Raw genomic sequence first — 21,750 nt, 5'->3', positions numbered from 1 at the left:
ATAAGTCAAAATATTTACCAGAAGGAGCTTATTAGTTACATCACTCCCGTTAAAGTTATGAATACTCTCTTCAAGTATTTCATTTATCATATTTGTGTATATCTTTTATTTTTGTTGGTTAACCCAACTCCTGTTTTTTTTCTAACAAAAACAAATATGTATATTTTTACTCCTTAATGTTATATTCAAAAGCAGGGAATATATGAAATATTAAAAACTAATGAGTTTTAGCTTAACTAGTATTGAATGTAAGTTAATATTTTGACCGGAGACAACAAGGTCTCAAGTTTGAATCTGATTGCAATCCGATTTTTCCGTTGTAGGCCTTCAGGTGACGGGTTTTCCCGGAACGAAAGACGATGTGCTTCGGCTACCCAGCACTGTCTATCATTGCGGGCGTATGAGTTCATTTTTGCCATTAGGTTACCGGGATAGCCAGGGTGGTTAAAAAAAATATATGAAATATAAAAAAGAGTTAATTGCAGTTATGGTTCCTGTGGTGAAACCCAAAACGCAGCTTTCACCACCGACGTCCATATCCCTTCTGCTGATCAGGAAGGCCGTGGTACCGATTCCGATCACTGTTGTGATACCTACCAGCCCGCTAAAATTCAATCCCAGGCAATGTCCGAACACCCGGTCCGAACGTTTGTCAACCTTCAAATGAGGTTGGAGGGTTTTGAAACAGGGGATATATAACGGTAGAGTTAGGTAAAGAGAATCAATTATGTATTTGAATAAACATAGTTTTAATACCCAATTTAGTCCAGTTTTGTTATTATTTTTAATAACATGTTAACGGAACAAGGGTCTAAATTGCATGTATTTAAAAAGCAGAGGGTTGCAAATTGTAAGGGTAAAAAATAGTGTAAAAGAAAAATGAGGGGATCTGTTTTTTTAGCGGAGCCACAAATCACAGAGATAGAGTGGAATTGTAAGGCAGGCCGGCGATTGGATTCCTCAATAGTTTGATCAGGTGAGCAACTTAACTTTGTATTGGATGGTGTTATGTTATGTGATGTAAATCTATTCTTTCGCCCCCTTCCCTTGTAAGTAATTTCAAAATCTCGATTCCTGTGCAGGCAGGCAGATGAATACTAGTATTTTGATGATTAAGAATTGGCTTACCAAGTCTATGGCATTGGGTCTGGTGGGAATCACTGTCACTGACCGTTATGCTGGCGTATGCCCCGTTCGAGGTTCATCTATGTCTCCTACTCTTAATAATCCGGCATCTAATTCTTCATTTTCAGGTAGGTAATTATGCACTTTGTTTGTTTGTTTCTTTCTGATACTGACATCCTCATTCATTGCTTCCAGATGATTATGTTTTCTTGGAGAAGTTTTGCCTTGACAAATACAGATTCTCACATGGTGATGTTGTCATTTTCAGGTATCTATCTATCTATCTATCTATGCTTGTGCTTTTTAAATTCTATTCTATTCTATTCTTATTCTTGCTTGCATATATACCCGACCATGTTTTTATTTCAATATGCATGTTGCTAACAAACCCTATATATTAATTGTATGCTACTTTAGTAAGCCTTTGATCCTTTAAAGACGAACAATAATAAGTGGGTGAAATTGCCACTTCTAATAGCTATCTTGTTTTGTATTAGGAAGACTTCATAGAATAGTAATTAAGTCTAGATACCCAAACCTTTTTTTTTTTTCAAGTTATTCAAATTTCCAGGTTATCGGGCTACCTTGAAGTTGTGTCAATTCCTAATACTTGCCATGAACATATTAATTTAAAACATAAATGAAAAAAAATACTGATCAGCTTGTTTAGTCTGGCAGCTGATTTTTGGCCAAAGTTTTGAGTTTTTTTGGCAGTTTGCCCAAATACCAGCCAACCTATTTATTGATCTATTTAATTTAACTGGGAAAAACTAAATTTGACTTTTTGCTATGGTTTCCACCCATAAGAGTCTTTCATATTCTTCCATCAAACAATTTAGAACTTCATTCCCGGCCTGAAGATCCATACTCGCATCCAGTAATTGGGGATGTTATGCCTTGTAACCAGTTTTTGTTGAAAATATCAAAACCGATTCTTCTTCACCACCACCGGATTTCCAGATTCTTCTTCACCACCACCGGATTACATCCATCATCCAATCAATCACCTTCATTTCAGATTACCCCTACACAATCCGATCAATCCACGACCAAAAACCAAGCCAATCGATTCCAGAAGCTTCAAATCGGACCGTAATTAGGGTTCCTCTCCTTCTTCAAGATCCGGTAACAACAGCCCTATTAACCCTTACCGGAGCTCTCCAAGACGTCCATAACACCACCGCAGCTCATTATTCTCGCTGTACTGTTGTTTCCGGCTACTGTTGTTAACTGCCGCCGCCGCCGTCGTCTATTGCCGCCGCCGGAAAAACGATTAAGGCTCTGTGGAGGTTGCTGGGTTGCTGCGAGGTGTTATCATTGAGGGATCTTAGCTGATTCACCCTCTGCCGCCACCGTAACACGTCGCCGGAGCTCCGCCGTCGCGGCCGCTCAACGCCGCCGCCGCCGAAACTCAAGGGTTGTAGATTGTGTCACGTTTCTAGCTTATTCTCGTTAGCTCACGGTGTCTCGTCCCGGTTTCAATATTGGTGACTTGCTAAAATCCCGGTGAGATCGTTTCATATCTTTTATTTTTGTTGGCAATAGGCCGTGAGGCTGCTAGAGTAGTCAGTCCAATTTATCTGTTACTGGGTGCCGTGTGTCTATTATTATTATTATTAGTTTTTGTTACTACTATTATTATTATTATTATTATTGATTTGGTGTTCTATTGCTTGTGTTTGTGTGATTAGTTGCAACCATAGAGCGTAGGAACCATGACTATTACCTGAGACCATGTCCTGAATCGAGGGGTGTAGGAAAGAGTAAAGATAGGGAGCGTATATTGCGTTTGGCTTCTTGGAATGTAGGAACATTAAATGGTAAGTTGTTAGAATTGGTAGATGTGCTTAAAAGACGTAGGGTTCAGATAGCATGCCTCCAGGAGACTAAGTGGAAAGGACATAGAGGGGCTGAGTGTAATCGGTATAAGTTGTGGTACTCGGGGTCTGATGGAGCTAGGAATGGAGTGGGGTTTCTAGTGGCTAAGGAAATACACACTAGTGTGGTGGAGGTGATAAGACATAATGACAGGATTATGGTGTTGAAATTAGTACTAGGAGAGGAAGTAGTGGCAGTAGTCTCCGCCTACGCGCCTCATGTAGGCCTAGGGGATCAGGAAAAGAGAGAATTTTGGGATTGCCTAGACGCAGTGGTAGGGGGCATACCTAGGGGGGAGAGGATTTGCATAGGAGGTGATTTTAATGGACACATTGGTAAGGCTAACGATGGTTTTCAAGCCGTACATGGGGTTTCGGTTTTGGTGATAGGAATGAGACCGGAACAGATCTTCTAGAGTTTGCGGTGGCACATGACCTAGGTATTATAAATTCTTTTTTTAGGAAACGAGATTCTCATTTAATCACTTTTAGCAGTGGCGGACGCGACACGCAAATTGACTACCTTTTGATGAGGGGAGGAGACCGACGTTGGTGGAAGGACTGCAAAGTCATACCTGGGGAGGCAGTTGTGACTCAACATCGACTACTAGTGACTGATTTAGCCTTCAGAAATAAGCTGACTGTTCGAGAGAAGAAAGGTACACCGAGAATTCGATGGGGAAATTTGAAGGACGAAAATCTCCTTCTGTTTAAGGATAAACTCATACTGCATACGCGGGCTCGACTAAATGGGGACTCAACTCATATATGGGAAGCTATGGAGACAAAGATCATCCAAGTAGCAAAGGAGACTCTCGGGGTCACAACAGGAAAGTCAAGTGGGCATAAGGAGTCTTGGTGGTGGAATGACGCAGTGCAAGACAAGATAAGGGACAAACAAGGATGTTTTAGGGAGCTAATGAGGTGCACGAATGAGGAGGAGCGAGTGGATTTGAGGGACAACTACAAAACGGCCAAGATAGAGGCAAAGAAGGCAGTGGCGGAAGCAAAGAAGGCGGCCTTTAAACGGATGTATGAAAGTCTAGAAACAAAAGAGGGGGAACATGCTATGTTTAAGATTGCCAAAGCCAGGGAGCGTAGAAGGCAAGATCTAGGACCGGTGAAGTTCATAAAGGATACAGATGGGCATGTACTGGTCAAGGAGCAGGACATCAAGCTAAGATGGCAAACCTACTTCCACAATCTTTTTAACAATGGGAGAGCTTACCAAGAAGAACATGACAACACAAACTTTCATCGACAACAATCGAATAACTGCTACTGCCGACGGATCACACGAGAAGAGGTGAAGGACGCACTTAGGAGGATGGGAAGGTCTAAGGCGGTTGGCCCAGACAACATACCCATCGAGGTGTGGAAGTGTCTGGGGGAGGAAGGAGTCATGTGGTTAACTACTCTGTTCAATAGTATTCTCAAATCAGGTAAGATGCCATACCAGTGGAGGAGCAGCGTTGTAGTTCCTATCTATAAGAACAAAGGAGACGCCCAATGTTGTGGTAACTACCGAGGAATCAAACTACTAAGTCATACTATGAAGCTATGGGAAAGAGTGATTGAGGTTAGACTTAGACGAGAAACTCAGGTTACGGTCAACCAATTTGGCTTCATGCCGGGCCGTTCCACCACAGAGGCAATACACCTTATAAGAAGATTAATGGAAAAGTATAGGGAGAAGAAGCGTGATCTACATATGGTGTTTATTGACCTAGAAAACGCCTACGACAGTGTGCGACGACAGGTGCTCTCGGAGTGCTTGGAGGGTAGAAGAGTGCCCAGGAAATACATAGAGATAATTATGGATATGTATACCAGGAGTGAAACAAGTGTCCGTGCGCCAGTGGGGGATACTGATTTCTTTCCTGTAGAGGTAGGTCTTCACCAGGGGTCAGCGTTGAGCCCGTTTCTTTTTGCAGTAGTCTTGGATGAGTTGTCAAAGTCGATTCAGGGGACTCTCCCGTGGTGCATGATGTTCGCAGACGATATTGTGTTACTTGCTGAGAAAAAACAAGATCTAAACATGAGGCTTGAGGAGTGGCGAACAACCTTAGAGACAAAAGGTTTAAAGATTAGCCGATCTAAGACGGAGTACCTACACTGTGATTTTGGTGAGATAAACGACAGTGAAGACGCACACATCACAATTGAAGGGCAGGTGGTCCCGCAGGTAACGAAGTTCAAGTATTTAGGATCATTTGTACAGAGCGATGGGGAATTAGACAGTGATGTGACCCACCGAGTTCAGGTAGGATGGTGTAGATGGAAAGCAGCCACAGGTATATTATGCGAAAAGAGTTTCCCGACTAATCTGAAGGGAAAATTCTATAGGATGGCAGTTAGACCTGCAATGCTATATGGAACAGATTGTTGGGCCATCAAGAAGGCACAAGTGCGGAAGATGGAGGTAGCAGAAATGAGAATGCTACGTTGGATGTGTGGGCACACAAGGCTAGACAGAATAAGAAAAGTTGTGCTTCGCGAGAGATTAGGGGTGGCGAACATAGCAGACAAGATAAGAGAGTGGAGATTGAGATGGTTTGGACATGTAAAGAGAAGACAGACGACGAATCCTGTTAGATCCGTAGAAAACATTACTATAGAGGGGAGGAGGGGTAGAGGACGACCGAAATTGACTTGGGATGAGAGGATTAGGCATGATTTGATAGACCTAAACCTCTCCGAGGACATGGTTGAGGATAGGAATTCGTGGAGAAGTAGAATTAAAGTTAAGGATTTTTAGAGAGAATTGAATACCTTAGGGCTTAGACTTAACTTATTTAAGTCACATACCATAATGGTATTTCCCTTACATATTTTATTATTATTATTATTAGCTTTTATATTGCGGTTAAACTGTGACCTTTTTATTAATATTATTATAATTAGTAGTAGTTTTTTATATAACTGTTAAACTTTGATTTCCTTTTTTTGCTTCATACACATGTTCTTAGAGCCGAGGGTCTCTCTGGAAGCCACCTCTTTATTCCTTTGGATAGAGGTACGGTGTGCCTACATCCCACCCTCCCCAGACCCTACCTATAGCTCTGCTGTCGGTGGGATTTTACTGGGTATGATTGATTGATTGATTGATTGATTGAATTTAACTGGGAAAGATTTGCCATTATCACATAAATATTAGGAATTAAAGACATGTCATCAAGTGGCATCCTGCTAATTGCGTATAACCAACCTTAGGCTGTCTGAAACACTATTTCATTACATTATTTGTGGGACAAAAAAATATTGAAAAACAAAATCCCAATGTGGAAAGGGGGTGCCATATGGCACTTCACATCAGCCACAGATGGCATGACTCTCCTGTGTAGGAGGTAGTCTTAGAGGGACAAAGGAAGCTTGAGTGACTTTAGTGGAACAAATGAAAAACTTGGTTACTATTCTACAAAGTTACTCGTTTTGAATTTATTTAGATAATAATATCCATACGGTTTTGCAGCAATCCAACAAATTTCAAGGAGAGATGTGTGAAAAGAATAGTAGCCATGGAAGGTGACTACATCAGTGACACGAGTGGCGCTAAAAAGGTTCCGGAAGGACATTGCTGGGTGGAAGGAGATAATTCAGCTTTTAGCAGTGATTCAAGAACATATGGCCCGGTATGTATGCATTCTGACACTTGACCTTATTAATGTTGTTTATGTTTCAGAGTTGAGGATTGATTGAAATGAAAATGATTTTTGTTTTTCAGATTCCATTGGGTTTGATTCAGGGAAGGGTTACTCATGTAATTTGGCCACCCGAAAGAATAAAGAAAGTCGGTAGACAAATTCCTCAAAACACATTTGCTGTTTGATTATTTGTATTCACATTAACTGCTGTTTAGTTATTTTTATTACACTTGCAAATTATTTCTAGGTCGTCGTCATAATTTTCCAAACGCTTTTACATTTCTGTGTTAGAAAATCTTAATTGTTTGATTATGTAGTTACGAATATTAGTGGAGAAGTTATTTGATTGATCAATAATAAGCTTAAAGTAACCAAAGCCTTCGGTTTAATGGTATCCATGAGTGATTTAAGGTGTTTTTTTTTTTTTCATTTTAGTGAGGTTGGGTTCGACATATCTCAAATAGCTCATTTGAATGCAAGACTAGATATCTGTTTAAAACAAATATATATATATATATATATATATATATATGCATATCATGTTATGGCACTTGATATAAAAGAATCGTGAAAGAAGACATATAGACGTGAGGTGAAAATGATCTGATTCCTATACGGAATACCAATAAACTCGATTTGGCCATTTTATTTAGATTTCAACACTAGCGTGTTTGTTTGTTTGTTTGTTTTCGAATTCATCAGTAAAACCTAAAACAATTAAATAAAAAAGTAATTTATTTATTTAATAATAAGAAGAATAATGATGATAAAAACCAGGCTTGGAAGTAAAGCAACAGCAGCATCCAATCCAAGGGTAAAATGTGAAATGTAATTTAGCTACAAAACAAAAGAATAAAAAATTGTTATTATTATTATTGAATCCTGAATTAATCTCACGCTCCCTGCAATCAAAACCACCATTGATCCGTAGACTGTGCGCAAGCAAAGCACACACCCTGACTGCCTGCATTATGAATCCCGGCCCAGTGAGTGATTCCGGTGTGAGCGCCACAGCCTTATTAGTAATACTTCACTTCCTCCCACCGCAATTCCATATCCAGACTCCCTCGCCACCCTAAACAACAACATCAAGATGAAATTAGGGTTTCGGAAATAATAATAAGCAGCGATGAGGATGATTTAGACAAGGACATTTTGGAAATGGAAGCTCAAATAGATGCAATTGTCAACAATTTCAAGTCTATCAACTTACAACATCATCAAAACTCCTCCTCAAACTACTTTTGGTCCAATTGGCCCAAAAAACTGAAAAAATGGGGCCGCAAACAAAACAAAACCGTTGTTTCATCACATAATAATAATAATAATAATAATAATAATAATAATAATAATAATAATAATACTACATCAAAGCGTGAAACCCAGTCTGATGTCGCAGATTACGGATTTGGCCGGAGATCCTGCGACATTACTGGCCCCAGGTTTTCTCTCAACATTCCGAGCGGTGAATACTACTTCAAGGGACTAATTGAGAGAATGCATTCCCCTTCGCTTATTAATAATCAGAATGCCACCTCAAACTCCCCTGCTTCCATGGATTACCACCGCTTAAAGTTCCACAGCATTGGTGCCGAAAATGAACTCCACAAGACGTGGTGGAGGAATCTCAAGGTTAAAGCATGGGGCAGTAACACACAAGGAAAACTAACAAGAAGCAGCAGCAGTGTAAGCTACAACAAACCTCAAGGACATGACTTTAACAACAATAATCATCCGAATCATGTCAACAATGGGTTTTTAAGATTCTACTTACGAGGTACCCGCAGAAGCTTGAAAAGTAAGATGCCTAGCAAAGCACGGTCCAACACAGGTTAGGTTTTTGTTCATGTTGATTTGGTGCTTTACTCGGGCGTGGGCCATTTGTTATTCATTCATGTTATTGTTGGAACGAGAAACTGGTTTAATGCTTTGTTTTTTGGGGATTATCAAGTGTTTTGAACAACCAAAGCCAGTCATCACAATGTTTGAATGCATATCTTGTTGAGCTGTGTTTTTTAGTTTTTACTAATTTAGGAGTGATACAATCATACATATAGATGGTCCATTAATAGGAAAAATGAATTGAATATGAATATAATTCTTAATTTGCATAGACTCGCTAGTATTGTTATAACTCAAATTCTTTTACAGTGTTTTTCGCAACTGGACTGAAGCATTTGCCAGATTGGGAAACAGACATATAACCGGTTGGGTTGGGTTGGGTTGTGTTTTAATTATTGTGATTTTGGCTTTATTATTATTATTATTATTATTATTACTATTGTTCTTTCAAATTCGAACAACAGTCACGCCGAAAATAGGAATGCATCTGCTAAGAGAGCGACAGATTCGGCACCCATTTTCATAATAATATGTATAACTATCATCTAATGCAAAACACATGCTGATATCCTTTTGGATATGTACGACTCTATCTGTTGATTAAACAGGACACATTTTCTGTGATTCAATCTAATAATGGCAAATTTTTATTTCCATTTGCTCCCAAAGAAAAACATCTCACCCTTATTTGACCAACATATTGGTGGTTCTATGTTAGTTGCTGGGGTTATTGGCTAATGAGAAAATAATTGACCCACCCAAATTCAAGGTTGGCATTTATAAGCCCAAAAAAGCAAATGAGGAGCCCACGTTTGTCCTTTCCAAATGTTTGACCCAATTACACGCTACTGTTGTTGTCGACCAAGCCCATCTTCTTCTTCTTGCTCCATACAAATCAGTCTAGAGGTGGTAAAAAAAACCGGTTTGGGACCGTTTCTCCTTATGACCTACCAAACTGATTTTAAAACCGAACTGGTTCGGTTAAAATCGAATTATCCAGTTCTAAACCGAACCGAACCGAGCTAGACTAGGTCGACCTTTGTTACTCCTAAACCGGTTTTTAAACCCGGTTTGGATCAAACCGGCTTTGACCAAACCGCTTCGGTTTGGTTTTGTACCCCTCTATAAATCACACATGATTCATTGGGATCAATATGAAAAAGTTGATGAAACAAACTTGCTTCTTCTTTGTTTTACCAACTTTTGGAGATTTACCCCTTGAAGTTTTAAATAACAAATCAAGCATAGTATACATTAAACAAAATTAAAAGTATAGAATTAAGCTATTTTTATATTATAATAAAAGGATCCAATTACAATAGAGTGACAGGTTAGCAGACAACAAGCTACGCCGCCACCCCTTTTGAATGACAAAACCAATCCTACTGAAAAAAATATAGAATTAAGCTATTATTATATATTTTTATATTATAATAAAATGATCCAATTACAATAGAACATATCATAAGATTCATAACACTGGAAAGAAGTAAAACCTTTATACTTCACCATTCAAAAAATAAATAAATTTGTTTGGAAATGATAGATAAGATAATAAAGCTTATTTGCTGCTGATAAATTGGTTCTATTGTTTTGGAGACAAAACACAGGTTGGTTGGTGGTTACTATAAATCTCGTATTCTGCACTAAGATTCATTGTTGTCGTCATCGTCAACATTATTCTAAATATTGATTTTTTTTCCAAAAGGCATATTAAAGAATATCGCTATTCGAAAAGGGCTAGCGGTGTTGTTTCTTGGATGGTTGTGTTGGTTATTTTAGTGTTGGATTATTTTGGTTTAATTTCTGATTACAAATTCTGGTAATATTTTGAATGGCATATGGTACGACTAAAATTCAATAGAAATCCTAATTTGAAATGGGTGGTTTAGTGATTTTATAAAACATAATTCAATTATTAAAATCAGATTTCCTTTGATTATTAAGGAATAAGTTTTCATGGAATTGCATTCTTTCTGTTTTTGCGATTATGAATGCATTTAAGTTTTGTGATAATAGAATTCATGTGCAAATATAAAGAATTAATTATATTAAGAAATGTGAATTATAATTTATTTGATGCGATTCTGAAAGAATAAAATGGCATTTTATTATTATTGGAATTGTTAGATTGACTACCTATCCCTGAATTGGTGTATCTTTCAAAATTCAAAACAATTTGAACAACATTTATTTACCAATTTGGATAATTATCAAAATGAGAAACCCATGTTTTCTTGTGTGTGGAAATAATGGCAGAAAGGGTCGGCTATTGGGGTATGGGAATAATTATAGAAAATTTATTTTATCCATTAAACATAAATCATAATACGGTGAGAAATAAATTGGTGATGATACGGGGATTATGATAATTGATTTGAATTCGATCCAAAAGTAGTGAATGCGTTACAGAACCTATGTGGCTTTAAAACTATACGCATGATAATTAAAGTTAGATCTATTTGTTAATTTTAATTTCAATGGTTGTTGTGACTAATTTTATTGTTTATTTGAATCTGATTATTGAACTACTTATTGGTTCAAATGCGAAGAGGAAAACAATTGGAGAAACAAGATAAGAAATTAAGATGCTTATGTATTCAAAAAGAAATCCTTTGGGTTGCTAAAAGGTATGTTTACTAACTCTTCTTTAAGTTTGACAAAACTTATGAGTTTTGTAGTTGATTCAATGTTTCATTCGGGACATGTTAAGTTTTGAAAAACACAAAACTGGATTTGATTCAAAGAAACGATGTTTATTTTATAGTTTGAGCGAAATAAAAATATTATTAAAATATTTGTATGCATGGTACACACATGGAGTTGATGGGATACAACCCAAGTAATGATAAACCCATTAGAGGTATACAAGTCGGGAAACCATTTGGGGTGTGAAATATACGAAACCCGGGTTTCGGGTTAGTTATTGGACTTAAAAAGGTCAATGATTTTTTAAAAATAATTCGGTGAAGAATTATTTGTGGTTTATTTTTTATTCCTATTATGTACAAGATGATATGCTTGCATGATGGGTAGACTCTGGTTGATACGAGTCAAGTATGCAAGGATTTGAAATGGTTTGAAGAAATTAAACCGGGTGAAGATGGATATGTACTTAGGATGGGAAATGTAAAAGTTAGACTTGTATTTACTCCTGTAAAACATTTATTTTGGATTATGTGTTGTATGTTCCAAGGATTTGAAAGAGTCTCATGTTTGGGATTTTGTTTTAACTACCTATGGTTTTAAGCAGGTCAATGAGTTAGTTAAGTTTATCTTATCTCAACATGAAATCTTTTGAATTTGGATATATATGTGATGAAGTTTTTAAACATAATATTAATGTCCCCTTTGCTATTGAATTTGTTTATATGCTATCATCATTTCATAGCAGGGTAGATTATGCTTATATATGGTGACATGCCAAGTTAGGTTATGTGAATTATTTTAGAATGAAAGAGATTTCTAAAATGAATTTAATGCCGATTTTGATATGCCATACATGAGAATTACCTCGTTCATTTAGACTTATGGGATTTTCATAGCATGTCTTCACTAGGTAAATAAGAAATTATTGTTTTCTAATTTTAAAATGAAGGATATGGGGGAGGCATATGTGATCCTTTGTATAAGGATTAAAAGGAGTATTCTGATACAAGTTATATAACTAAGTGGATGTGTATTCTCTATTTAGGGGAGGTTTCATTTCTTAGGTAATTAAGGAATGGATTTGCATCATTTGACAATAGAATGTGAGTTTCTAGCATTTGCAAACTGATAAAAGTGGTTGAATGGCTAAGAAACTGTTATTATAAAATTCTATTGTGGTCAAACTGATATCACCAAAATCTATCAGGTGGGATAGTGTTGACTAAAGGTAATAGTCAGATGTATAATGGAAAGTCTAGACGGTTATATATTATACATAGCATGATTCATGAGCTCATCATGCAAGATGTGATATCTGTTGAGTTTGTAATATATATGAGTATAATTTGGTTGATGATCTAACTAAAGAGTTAGGAAGAGATCTCGTGAACATATCAGTCATGGGGATGGGTTTAAAGTCCATTTTAATATCTTATGTCAAGACACCCAATTCCCATCTAATACAACGTTAGATGCTGAATTCAATGTGGCAAGTTTGTCACAACGATATTGGAACACATTATTATAATTATCCCAAGGTATGTGTTCGGACCGCAAGATAAAGTAGGTTGAAGTATAGCTTCTTAATAGTTCATTGATAAATTGCAGTGCGGGTGCGAGAATAATGAACTACCTATAAGAATATGAAGTTTAGCTACTTCGAGAAGCATTGGACTTGAGCTTTGATATATTCTTTGAAGGATTGGGATACATGCTATAAAATATAGTGTCAAGTGGAATTTGGATTTGAAACGCATGTGTATTTATCTACAAGTATTAAAAATGGATAACTTGGGTTCAATCCATAGCGACACCCAAGATATTCTAATATTTGTAACGTGTAAATACTAAGATGAAAATTCAATCCATAGGACATTTTAATTTATGCATAGTGTTTGTGTTTATGTGAGGATGGTTAAGTTAATCATGGATATCACTAAAATGAGGGAGGATTGTTGGTTATTTTAGTGTTATTGGATTAACTTGTCGATCGAGGAAATAATGTTAAAGATTAAACGAGTTAGGTGATGCGGGAGTGCGTGCTCGATTTAACTCTAAAATGTTATTTGGGCTCTGTAATTATATTTGGGCTTAAGTATAATGTAAAGTGGGCTTCTAATTATTTTGTTTGGGCTCATGTGGGAATCAATAAAAACATGTTAATCAGAGATTTTCCCTGGTAGTTTTTTAATGATCTCTCACATCGACACATAGATAGAGAGAACAATGGTTACCGGTTTCTCTCTAGATCTTCATCAATAACAATAAAAATTCAATTCCATGTGCAGAAATTCTCTGTCTTATCCGATAAATCATTGTGTGTAACCCACAAATAGGTTTATCTGATAGTGATTACACGATTCAGAGAATAATCCATGTTGTAATTTCTTCATCTACAATGATATACAAGATTACCAGGTTTGTTTGTTTGTTTAATTGATTGATTTTGGGTTATAGACTACCCAAAATATACAACAGGCCGTCTTCTATTTCTATTTCGATGTAAAAAGATTTTTCTAGCAATTGAAAATTAGGTGATCATATATGTGTGTTATATAAATTAATTATATGTTAAAAGTTTTTATTAATTGAAAACCCAAAAATAACCGACTGAAAAGGAACTAGTCAAAATGGCAAAGCTTGAAAGAAAATGAGCGGGGTGAGAGGATGTGGGGGACCCCGGACCTAAAGAAAGCCTTGCCCCTTACCGGTCATAGCTTTAATAAAAATATATTGTCATTCAAAAAAAGTAGTCAATAAAAATCACATGACAAAGTGGGTTTTTAAGCCACTCCATCCAATCAATGTTAACTTTTCTATACCAACTCAACATAAAAAATAAAAAGCTAGAAATAAAATAAAATATACATTCAACCGTGAAAGTATTTCAACCTAAATATCCAAAAAACCTAATCACGTCGTGGAAAATATAGCTTAAATAGCACTTTTCTTAAACTTTCCAAATTCATTCGGATTCAACCATTGACGCGTCATGAAAGTAACTTTAGAAGTTGGTAGGGAAAAGTGAAGCCATCGAGTATGTAATGCAACCCACGTTCCGGAGGGCAATAAAGCTAGCAATCTCTAAATATATGTTTATGCAGTCTCAACCGAGTTAGAGCACACGCATAATATCCAAATCAACCGAGTTAGAATAACACATGCCAAGCAAGAGCTAGCAAGAATATTTACCATTCTTAGATTATTCCGTCTTAAATAGTAGTCACACTACGTACTATTATATATCAATGACTTTCCTTACCACCTAATTAACTGAAAACTCATCCTCATTCAACCTTCCAGAAGATCAGCAACAAGAGCCTTGCTCAACTTCGATCTTAATTATATATTATGGTCAAATCTTGAACATAGAGGAATTAAATTCCTAACCAAACATATATATAAAGGCTAAGTATAAAATGAAAACCCACTTGAGTTGTGAAAACTCTAGAAACCCGTTCTCAACCACATGTTTTTAATTAATATTTAAATCTTGTGGTCCACAATTAAAGTGAATAAAAAATGTAAATATAAATATAACTTTCTCTCTCTCCTGAAAACATATATAAAATTAGTAAAAAAATGTTAAAAAATAGCAAAACATTTTTTTTGATGTGTCGATGTTTTGTATTAAATGTTACAACAAATATTACATGTAATAAAAAAAAACAATGTTACATAGGGTTTTCGCGGGTTTTCACAACTCAAATGGGTTTTCATTTTAACCTTACCCTATATATATATATATATATATATATATATATATTATACCCTGTTACCTACTTAGACTTTAATGATCCTAGAATTAAGTACCAAGAATTTATAGCTGCACTACAATATATTACCATGAATACACAAGTAATTGCCTTAACATACAAACATTAGTAGATTAGGGTAATTCACAATTCACAAATCTTAAACAAAACCAAGTTGAATCCTTGCAGACTATCTATATATATATACCAGACCCCCAGCTATCACCTGATTTATATATATTTGTATTTTAATTCATGTATAAAATTCACATGAACATCTTTCACACCCAAAAAACTATATATAAATGTTTAGATATATGGTTATGAACTTTAAGATTAAACTCAACTTGTATTCGTTATACAATGCTAAATCGTTTCTTATTGTTACTGTTTCTTTAATTCATATATCTCGATCTAAAAAAGAAGACTTATATATTCATCTGTTCAGTTGTGTCGATTCAAAACCGAATAGAAAACCGAACTTGTAATTCAATTTTGTTTTAGTCATATAAAAAGTTACAAATTAATGTTTTAATTTTTGATCCAATGGCCGAAAATCCTTCGTAAGCTTTGTACGATAGTTTTGGTATTCAAACCTTTTTTTCATATATAATTGTATGTATGTGTATATGTATATATTTGTATAACTGAGTAATTGCAAGCTGTAGCTAAGCCCCCACATGCAACTTTTTGGGAAGAAGCAATGCTTAAGAATCTTTCCAATTGTGGAAAGTCAGTCGGTCTCAAATATTAATTTGTTTATTCACTCATTTTCATTTCCAATAAATTTTGCTCATACACATTTAGATTTATTTCACGTATTTATGATTTATATATAGAGAGTAAACCACACAAAATATAAAATAACCCGATAATATATTTTTGTGTTTGCAGCTGGTTAAAAATAATTAACAAAATAGAAACAAGTTTAAAACATCTTACCAAAGTTTAGCAACATAAGAGCTTGTCTGGACAAAACTTGGACGATAATTTATACCTCAAAATTAATTAACACAAATACGTGTAATTGTTCTCCTTATTTTCTTATTAAAAAAAAAATACGACTTTTCCAAATTTAACAAAAAGATTCATTTTTTTTGGTCCTCCCCCGACAAGAAGGTTTAATGCAAAATGCCAGAATCTAATAATTAGGCTAAAATAAATGTTGGGTTTTTTTTTTCTCACAAAAAAAATATAATAATAAAAGAGAGAAGAGATTTTGTACGTAATTAGTAATTACCAAGATATAATCGACTCATGGCCAATTTCTATGCACGTGAATGAACCGATCAACGAGGCTTGCTAAGCAGCTTAACTGGAAAGCTAACTTGTACCAGACTCCTCGGAACTCGGTGTGTCACAACGGTTGGGTAGCTGGAATCCGTATAATGTTATCCTGGATGATGACGGGATCATGGTCTAGAGCTGTTGTAACGGTGTAACCTGTAGGTTGCCTTCCTGATGTTGCATGATTGATTTGCACGTTGACCCATCCGGTACTTTGATGTTGTTCAGAGTCTCCTGATTTCTGGAATTATATGATTGATCCATTTGCTCATTTATCCGGCACCTTGGGGTTATTCTGAGTCTGGGCATACGTCCCTTGTGTAAGATAAACATTTAATATGGTCCTCGATCATGATTATTTATTTAATTATAAAAAGATCTTTGACTTAAATCAATATTCTATGATTGGTAATTATTTGATGGACATAATTGCCCTTACATCATGATAATTAAGGTTTCCCTTTGAGTATATAAATATAGAACTTTTAGGAGTGATTTTATAAACAACATTATAAAAAACCATCCCCTCTCTATATATCTCTCCCTAAAATTTGTGGGTAGTCAACTCACCTAATACCATCATAGTCTTTAACCTAAACGCGAACTCGATCAACATTAAAATCATGCATGTCTTTCATCACTACGTTCTCAAGATTAACAAATATACATGATTCGGTAGTACTTATTTTCTTTTATTATAACACAGATTTGATCAACACCTTGGATCCGGATCAGACATCCGTCATAAGTTAATATTCTAAAAGTGCAAAAGCAAACACAAGCGACATAAACTAGCGTAAACTAGTATCAACGAAGACAAATGAAAAAAAAAACAACTCAAAGGAACATCAACTAAAAGTATCAAACAATATGGAGTCTAAATACAAATTATCATCATATGGTTCAACAACATCCATCTTTGTAGAAGTATAAACTATAATATTATTAGAGCATTCTCATCCAACCCCTCATTTAATGTGAGGGGTGTTTTTATAATTTAGAGAGTGATTCAGGGTGTTGTGAGTGGAGAGTTTTTATATTTTAGAAAAAGTAGTGATTTTTTTGTATATTTGAAAAGTTACTGTTCATCCCCTATAATTTTTTAATATATTTTGAAAGTAGTTGTGAGTGAAGGAAAGAGAAAAGGTAATGATAAAAGGTATAAAAAGTATTATTTAATTGAAATAGAGAGAGAAAATAAAATGAGTATTAATGTAAATTTTGGTTTGAAGATAGGGAGTAGGATGAGAATGTTCTTAGAAGACTAATTCATTCAATGTATGAAAGCCAAAAATTGAAAAGTTGAATTGGAAGAGAATTAGGGATCGGTCGACAGGTTGGACACCAGATAAACTGAATCCTGATATTGAGTTGCAGGATGGAGCACTAGTGCCTGTTGGACTTGATTGGATCGAGCAACACCAACAACACCGGTATTTTGTGAGAACTCCTCACGACTCTTTCAATATTATTATTAAGAACGAAAACCACACAAAATATAATAACCCTAAACCATCTATTTATACTAAAACCTTAACTTACTCACCAAGAAACCTAATTAGACTCAAACTAGGAAACCAAATAAATAAACAAAAATAACCAATCTTATTCCTAATTAATAAATTAAACCGACTCAAACTTAAACTCTTTAAACTTTAAACCTTTATTAAGATTAATCCTTCATTCATCCCCTTAATCTTGATATGGACTTGTTACTCTTCAAAATAGTGTTGGATCTAAATCTTCACGAACCAAATTAGTAGCTTCTTCGTTCTGTTTTGGTCCGGGACACTCATATGCAAAATGACCATATTCAAGACAATTTTAGCATCTGATATGAGCTTTACCTCGACCCATACCTTTCTCCTTTTGATTTTCATTGGGTTGGAACCGACCACCTCTACCTCGTCCAACACCACGTCCTCTACCTCGGCCACGTCCATGGTCGCTTTTCCCTCGTCCACAACATTCACAAACATCATCTTCTTTCTTCGAACTTTCCTGTCCATGAGTTTTAGTAAGCAACGACTTACTTTGTCCGCTATCACCCGTCTCATCTTGCTCTCTGATTCATTCCACATAGGCCTTCAACCTGCCTATTGCTTCTTCGAATGGCATGGTGTCCAGATCTGAATATTGCTCAATAGAAGCAACAATCTGAAGATACTTCTTTGGCACCGAATCTAACAGCTTTCGCACTAACACTTCATCTTCGAGAGTTGAACCAAGACTAGTAAATCTTGAAACAAATCCGCCTAACTTTCCAACAAACTCTTCAATCGTATTTGTCTCCTTCATTCGTAGTTGCTCAAATTCTCTTCTTAAACTCGCTAAACGTGCCCTTTGGACCCTGTCGGCACCGAGAAACCTTACACGTAAAGCTTCCCATATGTCTTTTGCACTTCGGTTCCTAGCAACTTGAAGGAGTATATCCTCTGGTAAAGTGTGATAGATAATCGCCCTTGCAATCTTGTTCTTCTTTTCATCAATGGCTCCATCGGTTACTGGCTTAATTGTCTCCCACAACCCTTGTGCATCAAAAACTGACTCAATTAGAATTGTCCAAGTGTTGCAGTTCGTTGTTTTCAACCTTGGTACTTGAAACGAGGCGGTGTTGTTTTCTTGAACCGGGCCATTCCCTGCATTGTTTGGATTATTAGCCGTTCTTTTCTTCGAATCTTCTTAACGTCACACAGATCGTCCTCTTTGATCGCTCACACAGATACGATCACAGCGAATCACTCAGATTTACGCTGCTTTTTCTTTCAACGAATCACATAGATTAACCTTGATTCTTCTTCTCGATCGTTCACACAGATACGACCATATTTGTCTTCTCCTTGATCGTTCACACAGATACAATCGTCTTCTTCACTGTTTTTTTGCTGCACTATTGCAATTCGTCATCTCAGGTGGGCTCGATCTTCTTCCTTGCTGCTCTTGTCTTTGTTTCGGTTGCTTAACTCTTCTGCTTGCTCGATCACTTGTCTTGTGACATTAGTCAATTTCGTGTTATTTTATACATGTATTCTTAATGTAAACCCGACCCGTTTTGTATCCCGAACCTTTCGATATTATCAAAATGATGAATTGTATGTTAAATATTTGTTTTATAGTTGTTGGATAAAAAAAACACCCTTTTCGGTTCTTAAAATTTCCCGAAAACGCTCAAAACGAACTCGAGGGACTAAAACTACCAAAAATGGAGACTTGAAGGACCCATTTGTAGTTTGTGCTTTCTTGGGTCTATAACCAACCCATTTTCATAAAACACCCTTTATGAAAGACCCATTCAACTTACCCTATATATACACACCCATTTTCTTCATTTGTGCTTGCTCATTTCTTCATTTCTCTCTCAAATTCTTGAATTCTAAGGTTGTTCTTCATAAGCTAATATTTCATTTTAACTAACTTCTCAATACTTAAAAGCTTGATGTTACAACATATATATAATATACACTCCTTTTTTACCTTCGGTCTTTCATTTCTCCGGTCTCGGCCGGTTGAAATGTCGGGCTAGTAAGGCAAGGTTACATGGAGGACTTTGTAGTCCTTGTTTATATATTTAACAAATCTAACCATATAACTTGTTATACTTGCTTAACTTCTACATATTTTAGTTTATTGTTCATATTTGTCAAGTTCCATGGTATTGGGTATGTGGTGACTAGCCTCGGTTTCATCCCGAGTTGAGAACCGAACCAAAAACCGAACTTTTGTTTAAAAACATTATTGTTAACTTTTTGAATGTAAAACTTGAGTATTATTATTTATAAGTTATTTTACAAGTTCCATGGTAATTGGGTATGTGGTAACCATCCTCGGTCTTATTCCGAGTCAAGGACCAAACCAAAAACCGAACTTTTGTTTAAAAGCTTTATTGTTAACTTTTTGAATGTAAAACTTGAGTATTATTATTTATAAGTTATTTTACAAGTTCCATGGTAATTGGGTATGTGGTAACCATCCTCGGTCTTATTCCGAGTCAAGGACCGAACCAAAAACCGAACTAAACCGAGTTCACTCGCTTAAGAGACACAAGTGTGTTTTTAGCCACCAAAACTCATATTTTTCTTCAAGATTATATTTTAAATTAATTTTAGTTAATTTCTAAACATACTTGGCATGTCGGTAACCAACTTGATCTTATAACAAGTTCGAACCGATAAGGTCGTATACTCGCTTAACGAACGTTAAGGTTCTTCACAATAGAACTACATACTTGGTTAAGTCTATTTTGATTTTATTGAGTTATCTCATAACATTTATTATTTTGGGAAGTTAACTGTGAGCTTGGTCAATTATCAAGTCTCGAACCGACAAACCCGAACACTCGTTTAAACCTCGTTTTGGGTATTCTTATAACCAAGGGTTTTGCAATATCGCATTCTAACCCACATTATTACTTAACATAGGTTGAGTAAAAAAAAGAAAAAAACTAATGAATAGAATACCGAGACCCGGTTTCGAGTAAACTTATTTTACAAAACTCGTTTATTTAATTTCTCAAATATTTACATTTTAAATCCTAAACTTTATTTATTTACTTTATTTGTCATGTATTTTATTTTAAACCCTTCCAAGACTACCTACTAACACAAGACCCGTTTAATATAGGTCTTGCTCGTTAAACCGATCTCTCCGATTATTCACGACACTATCTTTCAAGTTACTTGTTAATGTGAGTACTTTTTCATCCCCCGTTTTCCATCTTTCGTTTTGGGGGTGGCATTGCATACTTATTCAAATTCAAATTATTTATACTTGAGTCTTAAACCACAACACGTATTGTATATGTTTACTTAAATAAATGCTCGATTTGGTGTTATATGCTTTACATGATTATGTGCAAATTTTTGAATGCTAAGGCGGGTAGCCTCTTGAATGCTAAGGCAGGTAGCCTCATCAAAGTATGATCATACGTTAATTCCGAGTATATATGGTATCCCCATATAGAAAGGTGTCGTCAATGTATTCTTATTGATGGTTCGTCAATGTATTCTTATTGACGGTTTTATTATCTAAATTGTTGCTATTATTTATTGTTTTCATATACTAGTTGTGGATTTCATATTATATACTTATTGTCCAAAACTATGAAAATTGCTCACAAACCTTCGTGTTGACAAACTCTATTTTATGCAATGTTACAGGTTTGATGTTAGCTTGATTGAATTACTTGAAGAAACTTATTATCTTGGGTTTAGGATATTAGAAAATGAAAGAATAAGTTATTTGTTTATCTATCTATTTGGCATTTTGTATGAACAATTGTTGTGTTATTTATGATGATATGGATTTAAATGAGTTGTTTAAATATTGTAACTTTATAGTGTCATTGTGCAATGAGTAATCATGTCGCGCCTCGACGTTTCCGCCTTCATTGGTCGGGGTGTGACATGTCTTCTTCACCAACACATTTTTTTATCTTCTTCTCCTGATGACACGATTAATAGTCTTTTGACTTTTAAGGTTCTTTATTATAATTTTCTTCACATACCTACTTGATTATTTCCCTTTTCTCAATCACCGATAGCACCTCCCAACTTTTTTTTAATGGAAGATCAA

General features: G+C 35.6%; 1 protein-coding gene across 1 annotated transcript; it reads left to right on the top strand.

Moving 5' to 3' along the window:
* The first annotated feature begins 1,095 nt into the window (after positions 1-1,095).
* Positions 1,096-6,897, top strand: LOC143591750 (uncharacterized). The gene is made up of 4 exons (XM_077071864.1): positions 1,096-1,253; positions 1,321-1,393; positions 6,475-6,634; positions 6,727-6,897. Exons 1-4 carry the CDS (start codon positions 1,109-1,111, stop codon positions 6,829-6,831), a joined length of 483 nt encoding a protein of 160 aa, XP_076927979.1. The 5' UTR covers positions 1,096-1,108; the 3' UTR covers positions 6,832-6,897.
* Positions 6,898-21,750: the final 14,853 nt, after the last annotated feature.

The sequence above is a fragment of the Bidens hawaiensis genome, unplaced genomic scaffold, assembly GCF_021521415.1.
Source record: "Bidens hawaiensis isolate Kalapana, Puna unplaced genomic scaffold, B.hawaiensis_p1.1 tig00040035_1, whole genome shotgun sequence".
In the NCBI taxonomy this organism is placed as follows: Eukaryota; Viridiplantae; Streptophyta; class Magnoliopsida; order Asterales; family Asteraceae; genus Bidens; species Bidens hawaiensis.
This window is presented reverse-complemented; position numbering and strand designations above follow the sequence as displayed.